This window comes from Acipenser ruthenus, chromosome 39 (assembly GCF_902713425.1).
Source record: "Acipenser ruthenus chromosome 39, fAciRut3.2 maternal haplotype, whole genome shotgun sequence".
In the NCBI taxonomy this organism is placed as follows: Eukaryota; Metazoa; Chordata; class Actinopteri; order Acipenseriformes; family Acipenseridae; genus Acipenser; species Acipenser ruthenus.
The window spans coordinates 1,906,256-1,924,523 of record NC_081227.1 but is presented as its reverse complement, the minus strand read 5'-3'; the positions used below and the strand labels follow the sequence as shown (position 1 = coordinate 1,924,523).

The 18,268-nt window shown below is 39.5% G+C and overlaps 2 protein-coding genes across 4 annotated transcripts in view; one reads left to right on the top strand and one right to left on the bottom strand.

Annotated features, from left to right (window-relative positions):
* Positions 1-9,311: 9,311 nt before the first annotated feature.
* Positions 9,312-16,187, bottom strand: LOC117416269 (NF-kappa-B inhibitor zeta-like). Of its 2 annotated transcripts, XM_034027395.2 has the most exons (12): positions 15,586-16,178; positions 15,057-15,178; positions 14,905-14,938; positions 14,744-14,790; positions 13,964-14,622; positions 13,070-13,175; positions 12,590-12,736; positions 12,340-12,400; positions 12,076-12,239; positions 11,415-11,525; positions 10,757-10,857; positions 9,312-10,546 (listed from the first exon to the last, which is right to left on the bottom strand). In XM_034027395.2, the coding sequence occupies exons 1-11, from the start codon at positions 15,818-15,820 to the stop codon at positions 10,795-10,797; spliced, it is 1,749 nt and encodes a 582-aa protein (XP_033883286.2). In that variant the 5' UTR covers positions 15,821-16,178; the 3' UTR covers positions 9,312-10,546; positions 10,757-10,794. The 2 variants fall into 2 exon arrangements, with proteins under 2 accessions (XP_033883286.2, XP_033883276.2); XM_034027385.2 differs by lacking the exons at positions 9,312-10,546; positions 10,757-10,857; positions 11,415-11,525 and having other exon boundaries at positions 11,532-12,239; positions 15,586-16,187.
* The window catches only part of LOC117416280 (NF-kappa-B inhibitor delta), a 54,214-nt gene continuing 50,181 nt past the window's right edge, over positions 14,236-18,268 (top strand). For both annotated transcript variants that reach the window (XM_059009601.1, XM_059009599.1), the window contains exons 1-2: positions 14,236-14,376; positions 14,891-14,963. In XM_059009601.1, the coding sequence (XP_058865584.1) occupies positions 14,909-14,963 (55 nt within the window). In that variant the 5' untranslated portion in view covers positions 14,236-14,376; positions 14,891-14,908. The remainder of the gene's footprint in view (positions 14,377-14,890; positions 14,964-18,268) is intronic.

Genomic DNA, 18,268 nt, shown 5'->3' with positions numbered 1-18,268 from the left:
TGGTGTGGTTCAGTGAGTTTGTGTGAGGAATGTGCCTGGGCTAATGAGGTGCTAATTGCCCAATTAACCCAGGCACCTGTATAAAAGGGAGTGGTTGGGTATGTTAGTTGGTGAGAGAGAGAGAGAAGAGAGAGAGAGAGAGAGAGAGAGAGAGGAGAGAGAGAGAGAGAGAGAGAGAGAGAGAGAGAGAGAGAGAGAGAGAGAGAGAGAGAGAGAGAGAGAGAGAGAGAGAGAGAGAGAGGGAGAGAGAGAGAGAGAGAGAGAGAGAGAGAGAGAGAGAGAGAGAGAGAGAGAGAGAGAGAGAGAGAGAGATTATTTTTGGTATAGTTTGTTTAGAGCCTGTTTTTGTGTTTGTCTTTTTGGTTGGCCATTGTGCCTTTTGTTTTGTGTATTTTGTTTAATTCAAAGTCTTTTATTTTCCCTGCACATCCTGACTCTGAGTCTCCTTACCCCAGTCAGCCTGTCACAATGTAACTGTTACATGATTATGTCTTAATAATTTAAACAGTGGAAATCCTAATACCTCCACCCTAAAAATATAAATCTATTTTTTACCCAAACTTCTTTTACTTGTATTTTATGGTGTGTAGCAGTGTTGCAGGAATGAACCTTTGAAATTAAGATTTCAAAAGTAGAAAACAGATTTATTTTGTACTGGTGTGACTTCCTAATTTCTCTGGCACTTGTTCTAGCTGCTCTGTCCCTTGACCCCTCAGTAACGTTGCTCTAAAAATCTCAAACCATCCAATTATGTCAGCTACTCCTGTATTTTGATCTAACAAGTAGAAAGTGGACTGGACAATAAATTAGATAAACATAGTGTTATGATATCACTGATTTAAATTGATGCAGCAAATTATTACTCAAATAAACCTGCAGTAAGAATTGCAGGCTTTTGAAAAACAAAGCGGGGCTCAGTGAGGGGTCAAAAATGGGTAGCCATGGAAATTCACCCAAGGGGATTTGAAATTGCGGCAAACATTTTGAATAGCTGGGGTTTTTCAAAAACAGTTCCAACGGACTGCGTCAGGTCACACAAGAAGAAAAACGAAACAGCACAGCTCAATATTCTATATCATAAAAAGTTTAGAGAATTAAAAAAAAATAAAAAGAAACCGTCGAATTTCTTTGAAAGTTCCGTACTTGGTCTTCGTATAGCTTATGATTGAGTGTTTGCAGTTACCTGTGAAACCATTACATTGATGAAGGTGTCGAATGATTTCATTCCAAGTGGCTGCAGCTTACGAAATAATTCTATTAATGTTGCGTGCTGTGCGCCTCCATTCACTATATAGGCCTAACGGGTGCTTAAAAACCCAAGCCCATAGAAGTACCGTACTGGGTTAAAGAAAGCTTGCCTTCCTTTCAGGTAATCTCATGCTTGCCCTTTGTAGGGCACCCTCTATCCTGTCTTCAACCAATCAGCTGCTTCCTGTACTAAAGAGTTGGCACAGAATATAGTTCACCTTTTCAAAAGTGGGATATATTTAAGGTGTATTATTATGCATACCTTACTGTGACTGTCTTGTCACATTCTTGTTTGGGTAACTCTTTAGTTATACATTGAGTTATAAATACAATATATTGTCATAGGAACCCTGTTACTTTTTAGAGGAAATAGTTGGTCTTAACATATGTATGGTTGATTTTATAAATAGATCCCTAAAGCTTGACTCTTTGGTTAGGGTAAACGTGGCTGTCTATAGTAAAAACACATGATCCTTCATTTATTGCAGTTGTGTTTACTGCATGGCTTTGGCCAGTCCTTCAAGGCTTTTAGCCTGGTGATAAGCTTCATGCGAAAGACAGTTATCTCACTGTATGAGACTGGTAATATATGCAAAAGGTCATAAAGCAAAAGGTAAAAGCAAAAGCAGCCACATGTCAACACTGTGCTGATAGATTGCACAGATACCTTCTCTACCTCACATTGGTCATTTAGTCTTTGCAAATGAACGCGTTTAATTTACTGAAGTTTGCCATAATATGATTTACCATGCCTCTCTGGCTTTACAATGCTTACCCTTGTTTTCACTATGCCTTATTACACTGTGCTATGTTTTCACTATGCCTTATTACACTATGCTATGTTTTCACTATGCCTTATTACACTGTGCTATGTTTTCACTATGCCTTATTACACTGTGCTATGTTTTCACTATGCCTTATTACACTGTGCTATGTTTTCACTATGCCTTATTACACTGTGCTATGTTTTCACTATGCCTTATTACACTGTGCTATGTTTTCACTATGCCTTATTACACTGTGCTATGTTTTCACTATGGAAAAATATTTGAGATTACAGAAAGTATTTCCACTTCGTGGAGATACATGAATGAAAAACTCTTTGACAGCTAAACTATTTTCCAGTGTTATCCTTTCCTATCAACTTATCAGCAAATATGATCTGTTTACTGTAGATTGCGCCAGTGATTTCCTTCCAAGGAGTTATTTAGAAGACAGCCGCAGCAGATGTGTTGTTAGTCTTGTGCATGCCACTGTTTCAGCAGAGATTGTTCAAACAAGTCTATTGCTGGAAACGCTGAACAGTGGGATCACAACCTCAAGCACTCCGCCCAACAACATGTCGTTTTGAAAATGCTTTAGAACCACTTTATGGATGATCAAAAATGTATTAAAGAAGTACAGCGTGGTTTTCAAATACTTTGTTCTCTTCTAGCTATGATATTAATGTTGAAGAGAGGGCTCTTTTACTGCTGTCAGGAGGCCCTTTCATTTTCAGTTTACGGCCTAAGTACCGCAGTACAGTAGGAAAACCTGTCAACAAAATTTAACAAAACCAGAACCAAACCACTAAGGTCACACTAGCAGTCTGTTTATGATAGTTGTGATGACGATGTAGCTGTAGCAAACTTGCCGAACATGTTGAAGATTAGGAATTCTGTGGGAGCCTGCAAATTCCGCGATTTCCGATTCATGAGGTTTATTTTTAGCTCCAGATCTTGTTCCCTGGAAGTGTATTGCATTACTTTATGGCACCGAGTTAAGATACGCTAAATGAGAAAGGAGTTCCCTTCTTAATCCAATATTTATGAGATTCCAATCAGCGACTGAAAGCAAACAGCAACAAACGGACTTTGATTGCTTGCTGACTAGTTTTAAAAACAAGCTCGTGTTTATTTGAATTGTAACTTACCATAAATAGCAAGGCTAAAAATAATAAAAATGAATTCTGTCTGTGCTTTCTTTCATGCATATTTTGTGCAAGGCGTGCATCATCATCCTTGTTTGATCCTGGCATAGCCGTTGCTTTAAACTTGCATTCATGGTCTTGAATGTCTAGATCCTAGCATGCTTCTTGTGTTTGTATTGATCTGGGTAGTGCTATCTGTGAAACTCATTCAGGGTATAGCTAAGGGGATTAAGATGATGTTTCTATAGGGTGTCCTTGAGCTAGGGTTAGGGAAGCAAAACCATCACATTAAAATGGACCCTACTGGCCAGGAACTCATCCCCATTGACTCATATCATAATAATGATCAGAATTTATCAGTGAAGTCCCATCCAGATTAAAGTTTCCAAGGATCTCCTGTCCAAGAGGCTGGCAGTCTGAGATCCAATGAACACAACACATACGACGTCAACAAAGTTAACACTGCACTGACAACACAAAAACCTTGTGTGTATTGTCAAACACAGCGATTCCGAACTGAACGGAAAAAGAGCTTTGAAAGACAGATAATAAGTTATCTGAAACCTAAAGTAACATTTTTTGACAGAGTTGTAAAACTGTAGTGTTTGTCTAACAGTGCAATATCAGTTTTTGAAACTTTGCAGCTGCTTAATAGATTTAAACACTTAAAACACATAAATCAATGACAGGACTGCTCTCTCTCTCACCCCCTAAGAGAAAGGGTGCTCCCTCCAGTCCAGGGGAGACTTGAGGCATGGAGACTGAACTGTTCCCTCTCTTACCCCCTAAGAGAAAGGGTACTCCCTCCAGTTCAGGGCAGGCTTGAGGCATGGAGACTGAACTGCTCCCTCTCTCACCCCCTAAGAGAAAGGGTGCTCCCTCCAGTTCAGGGCAGATATTCCTTGCTTTTTAACTTCCGATGTGTCTGCCTTCTATTATATTTCCTCATATTATCGACACATTTTTGTGGCAGGTGACTGTACTGGTTGTTATGAAACGAGATCTCAATAATCAGTCCTTTTCTGAGAATGCCAGCATTAATTTGAATGTCATTGAATCTGATGTTATGATTAGTTTTAATGCATTTCATAAAAACAAAGTAATAAAACAAGTTTTAGCCTGCATGACAGCAGTAAACACAAAGAGCTTGTCATGAAATGTCTTTCTCAAAGTCTCCTAACAGCAATAACAGTTACTGTCACACTTGCTTTATTCTGTTAAAAGAAAGACACTGGCTCCAACAGGTCCTGTAAGCAATGTAGCTGAATGACTCTTTCTATTTTCATGCTTGTGAATTTTGGGCTCATGAAAAATAATGTCAGCTTCTCTGGCAGTTCACTTTCACGTGCATGATTTCTCGTGAAGATGTGGTTTATCATGAACATACTGATACAGTACAATCTGACCAAGACATACCCTATACTATAGCATTCTGTAATGATAGTGTCAGTGCTGATTTTGAATTTATACTGCATATAAGAATAGATATAAACACCGAAGGACTCGTGAGCCCAATTGGGCCCAAGAGCTGTTGGACAACAGGAAACATTTCAGATTTGTGTCTCTTTGATTACTGATGAGGACAATTACATATACTCTCTAATGCCTACAGTACATTATCTTCTCAATTTGGTATGCTGCTTTCACCAGGACTGAACTGATAAAAGTGCAGACAGCCATCAGACGTGATTATCATTTATTTTGTATCTCACAAGATCTAAATCTCATCTAATGCTCCCCTATTCTTATCTGGCCAGTGTTTTCAGTGCTATGTTAAGATTCTTTCCTCCATGTGTTATCCATTGCATCTACATGCTGTAGAATTTGAACTGTAGACAGCCGGGCTGTTCGCTAAGGCACTCACGCACAGCAGAACAACGGTGAGCCTTTATGCAACCCGGAGATCACAATCAGCTCTTGTTTTTCCTCTCAGTGATCAATTCCAAGTGTATTAAATGCACGTGGCACAGTGAAATGGTGCAGATTCACAGCGTACGACTAACGCATGAATCAAATGGCTTCTTTCAAGCTTCGTAGAGGATTCTAATGCAAATCGCAGCCACTAAGCTAATCCTTCACCAATATGTGTTTTCAAACTGCTCCCTCATTATCGTCTTCTCAGGCCTTTTGCGTGTTCTGTTTTTATTTTCTTGAAAGAGGCCCGTTTATCCTGTCAACGATAAACACCTCATCAGAATTTACAGTGAAATGTTTGGTAGTGACATTTCTTTATAAGGTTTGAGGGTATTGCAAAATAAATTCAAATGCCTTCACTTGAATAGTCTCAGTAGTGTTGTGTGCCATACATATATATTCACAATTGTTTTGTTAAGTTCTTAAAAAGAATATTCCTTAAAACAATCCCGAAGGGTTTGTGAACAGGGCCCGAGATGTAATGAATATGCCTGTGTGTGTTGAAACATTTGAGTCTCCTGGAAATAAATGCAAAGAACGTTCCCTCTTATCATACCATCTTCAGGACTGTGAACCTGGACTTCTTTTAGAATCCTCTACTGAGAACGCCGCGCGCTCCTCTACTGAAAAACAAGGGCCCTGTTTGGAAGCAACTTTTAGCTAAAAGGCTTTTTTTTTATCCTTAGGCCTGAAATTACCAACTTCTGCCTCATGCTTTTGCTGAAGAGCTGTGCTGCATCTATAAAACCAATCTTTAAAATGTCTGCCTGTGCAGCCCTGGCACCATTGATACCTGCACTTGTATATTTGAACACACCCTGTCCTGGTATTCAAGAGCTTCTCAGACAGGGAGCCCAGCAACTTTGTTTTGCAAACAAGCCAAGACAGAGAGCATTTTTTTTTACAATTGAAATATTGAGTTTTCAAAGCAAAGATTTTAAAAAAGCAATACTTGTGTGGTGTTATAACTTCAAAAAAGAATGTACTTTATAATTGAATCATATACAACAAGTATTGAGAGATCTAGCATCAGCTTTTTCATATTCAGTCTCATTTTTGGAATCTTATCTTTGCATTCGTCTGTAGCATTGCATTTGAAGCTGTGAAAACAAGCACTTGAACAAAATAAAAAGTGAAATTGAAAGCAAGCAACAAACAAACATCAGAGCACTGGAAAGAATGCACGCTGATGAGAATCAGGATTTTAAATCTGGTGTTTACTCTTTTAAAAGTGGTCATGATTCCTATGAAATGGGCCCTCTCCATAACACAGTCGACTTGCATGGCTCCAAATTACAGAAGATCCTATGATATGTCATTACAAACGTTGAAAGAATCAGCAATATGTTTCACAATATAATGCTGCGATACGGACAACAGGTCCAGCCTGTTTATTCTGGTTAATTAGAAGGACCTGCAGTGATCTCACCCTTTAAGTCTTTCTGATTTGCTATTAAACATCTAGGTCCATTCTGGATAGCTATGCCGATAAGGCGGGTTGTGTTATATAATTGACAACCTGTCTTGGCACATCCAACCTGGCTTGTTTCACCAACCCTGCATGGGCCAAAAAATACATGTTTCAGATATTGCCGAAAGCCCTCATTTACTTTGCTTTGCAGCTGTTGTGCCAGAAATGCATTTTTATTGTATGAAGCAACACTACCTACTGTTTTCAGAAAAACGAGCCGTAAATTATTCCAGCAGTATCATGTAATCCCCAAGGGGTTTCTCTGAAGCTCCAAAGTGTACTGCAATCCTTACAGCTACCGGAATACATCCCAAAACCTGAACTTTTGAGAAATGACATTCCGATCTCATCAGTGCAATGACCTACCGCGTTTATACCAGATTAGATTTGGCATCGCCCTGGTGTGGGGCGTGTTCTCCTGGTATACCCTGGATCTCTTGATTACTATGAAAGGTTGACCGAATGCTGTGGTTTACTTAAGGACTGTTGGAAGAGCAAGCCCACCTAAAGATTCTGGCGATGGAACCATCCACAGTGGCAGAAGCATGGTAGAGACTTCAGACCCCTTCCAACGCCCACTACAATCTCCAGATCTCAATCCATTTGAGCATGTTTGGTGATGAACTCGAATGATGGATCAGTCATCACCATCCTCTGCCTACCTCTCTGCACCAGTTGCATGACATATTAATAGATTAACATCCCTCTATGCCTAGTCAAAGCTCTGATCAGGGCCCAGCAGTGTCCCAACCCAATATATAAGTACTAATAAAGTAGTCAGGCAGTGTATATTACTTTTTTCAACATTTTTAAGTTAGGTCCATTCCAGGGAATCTTGTTTTCTTACGCAGTGTCGGATATGAAAAGTACTTATGCAAAACAGCCTACACATGAAGTACATGATCATTATTTGATCTGAAACCTTTAAGACTTCGCTCTGAAGTTTTTCTTTAGGTTCTGACCCGCCCAGCATATCTGGCCGTAAAAACAGTATGAGACTAGTCATTCTGCATGGACTTCGAAGTAACAGTTACATATAACCATCCAGTTTGTCGACATCTTCAATGCAAACGATCACACCCTTTTTGACCTTATAACAGGGCGCAATATGTACCTGCCCGCTGATCGGCTGGAGTGGGCACTACAGGGGAGTGGGAGAGCACCAGGGAGTCACTGGGCTGAGAGTATGTGTGGATGCAGTATTGGAAATAAAACCTTTCTTCTTTCATCAATGATACCGTCTACTGTTCACTTTCTTTTATGATAAGCAAGCCGCTTAGAGAACAGCCCTTCCCCAGGTCTGCTTACCTGTTGAACCCTCTTTACACAACGTTATTGACACGTCACAGGAAAGAAAACTAATAAATAACTTGTGTGATTTTTTTTTTTTAGCACAGATTTAGAATACAAAATAATCCTCTTGGCAAGAGAGCAGTGACCTTAAAAATAAGGTCTAGCACTTTGAAATGACAGCAAGAAAAATGGTCTGCAGCATTGCTGTCAAGCCTGTTCTGACTTTCTTTGTAATGCACATAGCAATTAGAAGTTAGCAATTCAGCAGAAATTACTAGCAATTATATTCTAGTGCAGGTCAGCCCGGGGCAAACGTTTAAAGATATGGATCTAGAAAGAATATATCAAATGAAAATAAACTTACATAACCTTGAGGTTATTATATTGCATTGTATGCATAATATTATTATATGCATATACATCCTGTACATATCACAACCACATAAGTGTGTTCCTTGAGACATATTCTGTTAGTGAGTTAGTTATTGATAGCATCAGATTTTGAGAATATATGGAAGTGCCTGTTTGTACATTCTTCTGTATTGTATTTCAGTTTTGCATACATGCCAACAGTCCCTATATGGTCGAGACAGTCCCGATTTCCTTGCAAATGCCCCGCGTCCCGATGCATAGGAAGAAAGTCTCGATATTTACACATAGGAAAAATTTATTCTGCACAGTACAGTTAGTGAAAACCACACGCTGTGCTCTTCATGCGGCTGACACATCTGCTGATCACTAACTTATACAAAGGTAAGAACGCTTCATTATGTCTTTTTTTACTGTCATGATGGTCGTGTGGTGTTGACTTGGGGGGGGGGGAGATACATCTATTATATGATAATGAGTGTTTTTTGAGTATGACTCCTCCCATGTGTATGATGCGTATGACCCCTACCCCCCCCCCCCCCAGAGACAAGCATCCCGCTGAACAGTTTCAAAATGTTGGAAGTATGAGTTTTGTATATCTCCGGAGAGCGCTTATCAGATTACCATGAAACATTTCATTGCCATTTCTTATTCTGTACTATTCTGTGCTTACTGTTGATAAACATTTTAGCTTTCATTTTGAATATACAGTGGTGGCAGAGAATGGGTGTTACAGACATGCTAGATTAACCAAACCACTTACTCCAAATCGTCATTAGCATTAGATAGTAGAAACACACCTAATGAAGTTACCAGCCCAGAAATAAAGGACTCACATATTTCATTTAGGAGCTTGGGATTAGTCTAAAATTATTATTCTTTTTTTCTTTCAGACGAATTGGAATTGGAATTGAAAAACAGGAATTGACCCCGACCCTGGTTGCAATTTTATTATGTCACCTAAAGCAAAGGTACCAGGATGCAACGGTTTATCTACAGTGTTGTGTTATAAATGTGCAAAATCAGAACATAAAAAACAGCACAATGCAGTAACAAACCGCTTCTAATCAATTTCACACGGCATTCACAACACTGATGACGCAAGAGTATTTTTTCAATTACACATTTTATTCAATGAATTACCACAGTTACACAATACAAACTAAAACGGTTTAAGATTGTTGGCTCCAGTCACCAGTAATTTTGCATGATACATTTCACAGAATTGTATAACCAAAACATAATGACAATGAAAAGCTTTCAGTTTAGAACAGACTCCTTTAAACCACTCTCAAATAGCATTTATTATACAGTCAGTATCTAGTATCACATGCAGATCACTTTTTATTCAACAGCTACAGTACAACCGACTACCACCGCTATTTATAGATTTTTACATTTTAACATACAGCACAATTTATTCTTAAAATACTTGTTAGATTTTGCATAACCTCTCAACCTGGGTGTGGATTAAATTATGGTGACACCATTGTTTTATATTTAAACCACATGTTATCAGGTACATTTTCAGAATAGAAGAGCACAACATAGAACCTGACACACAAGAATCAAGAGAGAGGTTGACCTCTGTTTCTCAGTAACAATATGATTTACAATGTGCTAGCATAATGTAGCAAACAAAGGAAGTTTCACAGAAACCAGCTAATTTGCAACCTTAGGCTTTGAAAAGACTACTGCGGCCTGGGTGAGTACAATGAGGCCTCCTGAAAGTAGAAATGTGGACAGCATCTTAATTTTCAAATCACATTTCAAATTCAAACCCTGCCTGCATTCATATAGCCCTTTCATAAACTCTGGCTGCACGAGAACAAGCCTGAACCTTACTTTGAAACATTAGACAATGCTTTTAATTAAATGCATGCCATGAAAAGATTGGATCTGGATGATACAAATGTATTACAATAAGAAAAGTCAAGCAGACAGATCAATCGGCTAATGCTTTTTGTGTTTATATTTCACGCACAATGTATGATTGAGTGTACAAAGTTACGGATGAAATAAGCAATATGGAAATTATTTATTTATTAATAAGGATATCATTTTTGTAGCGGAAGCATTCAAAAGCATGTTAATGAAATATCTTTGTATGCATAGACCTATCCAGAATGTTTGTGATTGTGCATATTCATTGCATGTTAGCAAGCTAGTTTTGTACCTTCAAAGTTTGAATACGTCTAGTTTCTAGTTTCGGTTCAGGCTTTCACAATTCAAAGACATTTACTGTCAATTAACGGACCGCCAGACTTGGCAGCCACACGGTATTAAACCGTGCAAGATCACCAGCGGAGAGGAACGATCAGCTTCACAGCTTCCAGGTTCTCCTAAAAATCAAATCCAAGAGAAAGAAGAGACGGTATCAGTGTTGCTGTACTGGGGAACACCATTCCAATGTAAACAGAGAGAACTGCACTGCTTACAGTATTCTGCAGCAGAAGGATTTTCCATTTTCGTACTGCTAAACTCATCCTTTGCTTGTCATGCAACTACTTGGAGGGTTCTGATGTATTTAAACAATATCAAATGATTCTTACCTTCCAGAAGAGTCAGAGATCAAAGGGTTGCAACCTCCTTACTTTGCGTACAAACTGCCCATATTGCTCATCACATCCAGCATGGTGCGCGACGCATAATCCTTCAAAACAGGAAGAAAGAATGCAATATCAGTAACAGTGGCTGCTCTTAGAAAAACACACAAACAAGTTTGTAAATGCTCTGCAAGGCTAAACTTGTTAAACTGCATTCCTCGGTTCAAATGGAATTGTACCCCCTGTATCGGTTTATCCTTATAAGGCAATTGCATTTTTAATGGCAAACAGCCATTCAGGTAAAAAATGTTAAATACAAAAAAACAAACCTCAGAAACAAAGAACTGACTGACAGCTATTATCCATCTATAAATGGTCAAGCAATTTTTTTTAAATAAAGACAAGGGGCAATAAGCATTTTTTTTCCGTAAAAGTTTGCATAGTTTTTTTTATAAAACAAAAACAAAACTTTTGATGTTGTACACTACCCAGATACACACAGGGTGCTAGTAGGAGCTTCTCAATTACGAATATGGCCCAGCATTTTGAACAACTGTGAGTATCTGTGTGTGTATGCATGGGGCTGATTTGCATAGAACATCTCATTGGCACCTTGTAAAATGTCTCAATACACACGCATTGAGCTTCCAAACACAGATCTTACCTCGTTCAACAGGTCTCCGATCTTGGGATATCGGCTCTGAAAAAGGTGAATCAGCTCCATGTTGTTTTCTTCCTGAGCAAAGTGCATTGCTGTACGCCCTGATACAGGCTCCTACAAAATACAAACACAATATAAAACCAGAAATACAATACACAAAGCCCGGATACAGGCTCCTAGGAACACAAACACAATATTTAAATAGAAATATAATATTTATTGTGCATTAATATGCATTGGACCAGAGTATCAATGCTATTTACTCCAAAACTGGAAGGAAATCTGTTAAACATTCACTTCCTAGGTCATTAGGGGGAAACAGCTGTTTGGTTATTGACAGGAAGGAAGCACTTGAAGGAACACTCTCTGAAAACATGGCTTACAAACAGATTTATTGAACCTACAGTAGCGTAGTACCAGATATGATATTAGAAAAAATATACTTGTTTATTTTTCAAAACTGCAAATTTGAGATCTATATTGAATAGAAGTGCACAGCAGGCAAGAATTGTGTAACTGCTTTGTTATTTACAATCACTTTAATAATAGCTGAGTTTATATCTCCTACGACATCTCCATGATAGTGTGTCATTGTAAAAACAGAGCCAATGTGTAGTACCGCACAGGGAAGACCCGGGAGAACATGTATACAGATAACACTTACAGGACGGGAAGGGTTGGCTCCCATTTCCAGCAGGTATTCTATCCCATCAAGAAGCTGGTCTTTTCTGAGAGTTAGGAAGTTGATATTGCTGGGAACCTCTGCTTTCTCCAGCTCTCTCACTGTCTTGTTGAGAACAATAACTGCACAATTCAGTGGAGTTAGACCTGCGAACGGAAAAAAAGAACATGCTTAATCATGAAGAATTTGACTCTGACGTGTTGCAACAGTGTTATATAACCACATTACTGTATAAGAGATACATACCACTGTGGTCAACCGCCTCCACTTCAACATGCGCTCCATCACTCAGAGCGTTTTTCAGCATCTGGGAAAAACAGCAGCGGCATATTTTACAAGTAAGGAACATTTTACAAAAAAAAAAGTTTCAAAAAGCACTGGATCCAAATAGGGATGTATGCAAAGTCTTGAAAAGGATCGAATTGAAAACCACTGTTTGATGACGAAACATTGGATTTGCTCTCGTGACCCGGCATTATACTAGACCTTTTCTTACCTCCAAGACTCGGACATATCCGTTTGCTGCACATAGATGCAGTGGGGTCTTCCCAAACTTGTCCTTTTCGTTAATGTTGGCACCGAGGGAGATCAGATCGCTGACCATTAGATGCTGGTTTTTCAACGCTGCAAGATGCAATGCCGTCTGTGCAAAAAATAAAATAAAATAGAACCAGAAGTGAGCTAAATAATCCGGGGGTTACGATTTCTGTTGCATATTATTTCACTGAAGCCCTGAATCCACACACGTTACATTACGTCCTTTATATGATAAACCACCGCTTATTTCACAGCACCAGAAAATCCACCCGAATTGCATGAACTGTTTATTTTAGATGTAATTCCCAGGACAGTCATGGATGGGTGGTTAATGCAATTCAGGGTGCTTCTCCGGTCCAGCTGTGCAGTGCCTCCACGCCAGGTATGAGCTGATCACACCAAACCCCTAATTTCTCTTTAAAAGAATGACGAGATGTACCCTTTCCGAAGCATCCTTGTCATCTATTCTGCGTGCATTCACCATCCTCTGTGCAAGTGCATAGACTTGGGCCCTCTTGCCCTGGCATACAGCTCTGTGAAGCAATCTGGAGATTGAAGGAAATCAACAGGGAAACGAAAATAAACATCTTTGTGGTGAAGGGTGGGATTGTCTGCTATAGACATTCTGCAACTGGCATAAGTGTCTGTTTGGCATTCCAGTGGTTAATAAATATTGCTTAGGATAAATACTTTGGTGCATGGTAATGTCTTGTGACTGGTCTAATGCCGCTGTTATATCTGCAACACCCAAAACACGGTAATTAAATTGTGTTTTACAAACTCCCCTAACGATTAATTTTAAGGTAGACATAATACTCTCTCGTTTTCTTCCATGGAAAACCAGTGACTGGCTAAGCTACCTTTGTTTAATATTCCAATCCTTAGTGTTTACTAAGATAACAAAGGTCACATGATACATCACATCCTGTTTTGCTTTCATATTCTTGGAATTTGTTTTCAATGGAAAACGTATTTTTTTTTTTCTGTGTGCAGGTACCAGCTGGCAGGCAGAATTCTGCCATCAGAATTAATGATTCTTGCCTTTAACTGCATGTGCAGTACAAAGTTTAACCTATCAATAGTTTAAGCATTCCTATTGCCTATAGATTATTACTAATGACTCCAATGGTCACAATATGCAAAAGGGGTTAATCTAAGAATAACCGTAATCCTAATTTACTAAATATAAAATGTTCGCAATTTTTGTATACAATGTACAAAGTCATTTTGACCTGCGTTTGGAGATGATATTATTGTTTATTCTAGATGTTTTGTTTTTTAAGTGTTGCAACAAAATGCTAATTTAGGTTCAGTTTTATTAAACACTACTTACGTGTTCCCACATTTATCCACCGCGAACAGCTCCTGATCAGAAATCGTGCGGAGGAAACTCTCTTCCCTCTGCAGTTGAAACCGGAAAAAGGAAAGCCCTCCCGTGTCCTGCCGCAGGTCGTTCGGAGAATGATTCTTAAATGTCACCGGAGAATCGCCGCGGTTTGTGTCCAGACGCCCTTTGTAAAGGTGTGACTGTGGACTGTGGTACACGGATTCTGCAGGGGACGGAGGGGACACCTGGTAGTCCACGCTCAGCGGCGAATACGCAGTGTAAGAATGTTGGACAGGCAACGTTTCCTCCGCACAGTCGTTTGTAAAGACCGGGGACTGGACCGGCGTTGGCTCGTAATTTGGAGAGGCGTTGTAATCAAGGCTTTCTGGGGAGCTCGCTGGAGAGAAATCAGTTGGAAGGTAATAACTTTGCGACGGTGGCGTGCTGCTCCCTGGGCAGTACTCCATAAGGGAGTTAGACGCCTGGTTGATAAAGTCTTGTTTCCATGGGACTCTCTGCAGGTTGGGGTAGGGGGTTTGAGAAACACAGTTTGGGAACATGCCTTGCGATGCTTTGTGTCTGTTGGATTTGCTTGTTCTTAAATCCTCTTCCAAGACCTCAACAAGCATATCCAAAACTTCCAGGCTCTTTGCTGACAACTTATTCTGCAGCAGAAGGAAATATTTGCATTAGGTTGTGAGGTAGATGCTGCATAACTAGACTTTATTAACAAGCAGATGTCCATAGTAATAATAATAATAATAATATGGGAAAGGGTCAACTCACCTGCCTGTTTCGCCTTTCTGAATTGGGATAAACTCGTCTTTTGTCTCCTGCACCAAAGATAGAAACAGGATTGCACAAATAAGTGGATTGGGAAGATTTGCAGCGTCTCACTACATTAACATTTTTTAAAATGACCGTCTCTTTCAGATTAACGTGCATACCTGAATGTGGTTTGGATCCTTTCGCTGGGGTTTCCTGAAGAAAAAGAATAGCAACACTGGTAATTACACTTGTACTTTCTGCTGGTCTCTTCATATCTGTGTAATAAAGTTGTTACAGTGTTTAGATGCGGGGGGGCGGTGCCGCTTCTTACCTGCAAGTCACTAGGATCGACGCCTTTTGCAATTCTGATTTTTCTCAGCATGTCTTTGACAGGCAATCTAACCCTGACTCCTATATATCTTTTCTGAGGTTGTGTTTTTCCCAGATTGGAGTCTGAAAAAACAAACAAAATGTTTCTAAGTTAATAAACACTAATACATGACATTCTTGTTGCAATAATAATAATAATAATAATAATAATAATAATAATAATAATAATAATAAGACCCAAGTTTTAATCTGCTTCCATTTGTAATACTGCACGCTTATTACGTGTAATCTATACGCTTTCTGCACAATTATATTTTAACAGACTTTAGAGTTTAAAGACAGGTGCAACAGTATTTCTTTGAACTTCATCTCCAGTTAAATTTAATTTAGGAATTTAACAATTACCGGAAACATTCGTTTTGCAAACCTGTCCTGTGGCCTGTGATTAGCTTCAAAGCACACTAAGGTGCAAGTGACTGGTCTGGCTGCAAATGGTATTTATATAATGATTGTATTTCCAGGCTTCTTACCAGGGTAACGATCCGTGTTAAGTGAAGCAGGCGGAGACCCCTGTGCCAGCGCCCGCTCCCTGTCCAGATTATTGACCTCAGTTAAACCCGAGGCCGGTGACGCGGGGATGTTTTGGGGACTTGCCGGTTGTCCGGGTAACGGTGACCTGTTGCTTCCATACCCCGCGTCACTGCTGGAGATGTCCTCGAGGCTCTGCGCGCATCGACCTTCGGGGTTCATGTTGAAAGTAAGCATTTCTATTCGCAAGCAGCAAACCCCGTGGAAATGCGGCTCTCTTCTTTAATCCCCAAGAAGCGCGATAGTAAACGATGTTAATTTGTTATTGAAATGTTGTGCAGGGTCCAGAAATGACAAAAACAGTGTGTCTCACCAATGCTGCTGAACTGAAGGGGCTGCTCAGTTTATGCACATCCCGATTCAAAGTATCTCAATGCACGGTTTTTCATCTCAGGGGCTGTATACCTGTTTTATAATCCAGTGTGAAGGGGCGTGGATTAAGGAAGAAATGCGTTGCTTGACGCATTATGTTAACAATAACACTTCCAGTGAAACGATTAGGCGTTTTACTATGTATGTTTGTGGTTTTGGAATGCGAGATTACTGCGGCTCGGGTGTCACAGGAAATACTCGTGAAATCTCCTCGCCATTCCCTCTCGAATAGGTTAGAAGCAAAACACGTTTAATACAACGTGTGCGGACCTATATATTACAATGTGGCATGCACCGCTGTACAATGCTTTAGTGCGAGAGGTCCCCGGTTCGCAGCCGCCCTCTGCCTGTGTGTGGATTGCCTTGCCCTGTGTGATGCGCCTGCCTGCGTTAACCGAGATCGCTACAATATGTATTCACCATATTGTCCCGCTACTGTTCCCCCTACTTTAATGTTAGATTAATGTAAACAGTAACTGAGGCTGTGTGGACGTGCGATGCGGCATAACACCCCACAGGTGTGTGAGTCATGATTAAAGACCAATGCATTCCACACCTAAGCAGTGTTCTAAATGGAGCATTTTATTGTACTAATTGCTTCATTGTGGTTAGACCATGCAGCGCCCGTGAATTTTTGGGCTACAGCTGTATCTCACCCAGAGTTTATGTTTTGGGGCACTGTAACAGTTGCACACCACTCGAGTACTATAGGAAATTCTACTCCAGACTGGTCTAGTAATATATTTATTTATGTATTTACTAAATTTATATAGCGCCTTTCATACAAAAGTATCACAATGTAGGCTTTATAGGTTAACAGCAACATTTTAAAATCAGTTCTCTACTGCACAGGGAGCCAGTGTAAGGAGGCTAAAACAGGGGTAATATGTTCACTTTTCCTGGTTTTAGTCCGAATTCTGGCGGCGGTATTCTGAACGAGCTGTAAGCTTTTAGGATACCGAGCTGTAAGCTTTTAGGATACCAGAGAGAAGTGCCTTTTGGTTTTGTAAGGCAGTGTTTTAAGGGTGTTACTTGAAGAAAGAGTGCCCCCTGCTGACTAAAATGAGAATGTAACCCAACATGCAGTCTTAATGAAAAACTGTTGAATGGCATTGATGTAATTACCTTTAGTCCCCATACTAATTTAAATGGCTGTTTGAATACAGTGACCGTGAGAAGAAGAATTAAACTATATATAAGAAAGAAACGATGAAGGCCCATGACTGTGTAGGGTTGTGCTTGTGTTCAAAGAAGCTACCGACCCATGAACTTATCTGTAATTAATACTTACCCCTCCTAGTGGCTAGTGTGGCAATTACACATAAAACGACCATCCAGACAAATTGCTTTCCCTGTTTAATTTACGTTTAGCTTCTGACTGCTTATTTATCCTAATCTCGAACTGCTATTAAAAAGACTGCCTTTTCATTTGAGAGCATCTATTTCAATCTGAACAATGGTAATAATCACACGTGACACTGGTGAGGATCTGGTGTCCACTTGCCACTTGGAAAAGTGAAATTGGATACAATTATTATTATTATTTATTTCTTAGCATTTCAGGGCGACTTAAAATTGTTTCAATATATCACATTATTTTTACATACAATTACATTATTTTTTACACATCGCATTATTTTTTTTACATACAATTACCCATTTATACAGTTGGGTTTTTACTGCAGCAATCTAGGTAAAGTACCTTGCTCAAGAGTACAGCAGCAGTGTCCCCCACCTGGGATTGAACCCACGACCCTCCGGTCAAGAGTCCAGAGCCCTAACCACTACTCCACACTGCTGCCTGGTTTTGTGTATTAACTGCTAAAAACTTTTTAAACTAACACATTAACAGACGGGTTTAATTATTTGTTAATGATTGATTTGTAAAGTGTGGTAAAGCCAGTGAAAATAAACTAGCAGCCTTGTACCTTTGGTCCGATGACCAAGTCTAAAACTGTAAGAAAAAATATGCAAAGCAAATTCAAATTAGTGATAAGGAATTTCAAAGTTTTAAAACACCTATTCATCGAGTGTTTTATATTTTGGTTTTTCTTATCAACAACACAGACTAAAAGCACAAACACTCTTTTAAAGTTGGTATAAAAGCCAGATCCATTTTTGCCAGGCAGAGATAATTGTACCTAATCTATTAAGCAGGTTTGCATAGTCCAGCAGATTTAGGATGACTAGACAAGTGTCTTTCTCTTCATTTTTTGCACAATCTGACAACACATGTATTAATATCATACTGGC

Bases quoted from the DNA above. Each gene is read 5' to 3' on its own strand.
- LOC117416269 (XM_034027385.2), bottom strand. From the start codon at position 15,820: ATGCTTACTTTCAACATGAACCCCGAAGGTCGATGCGCGCAGAGCCTC. The intron at 13,176-13,963 runs GTAAGTAGTGTT...TTCAATCTCCAG, and splicing joins GTGGATAAATGTGGGAACAC to ATTGCTTCACAGAGCTGTAT. The intron at 12,240-12,339 runs GTATGTATCTCT...TTCCGTTCGCAG, and splicing joins GGAGGCGGTTGACCACAGTG to GTCTAACTCCACTGAATTGT.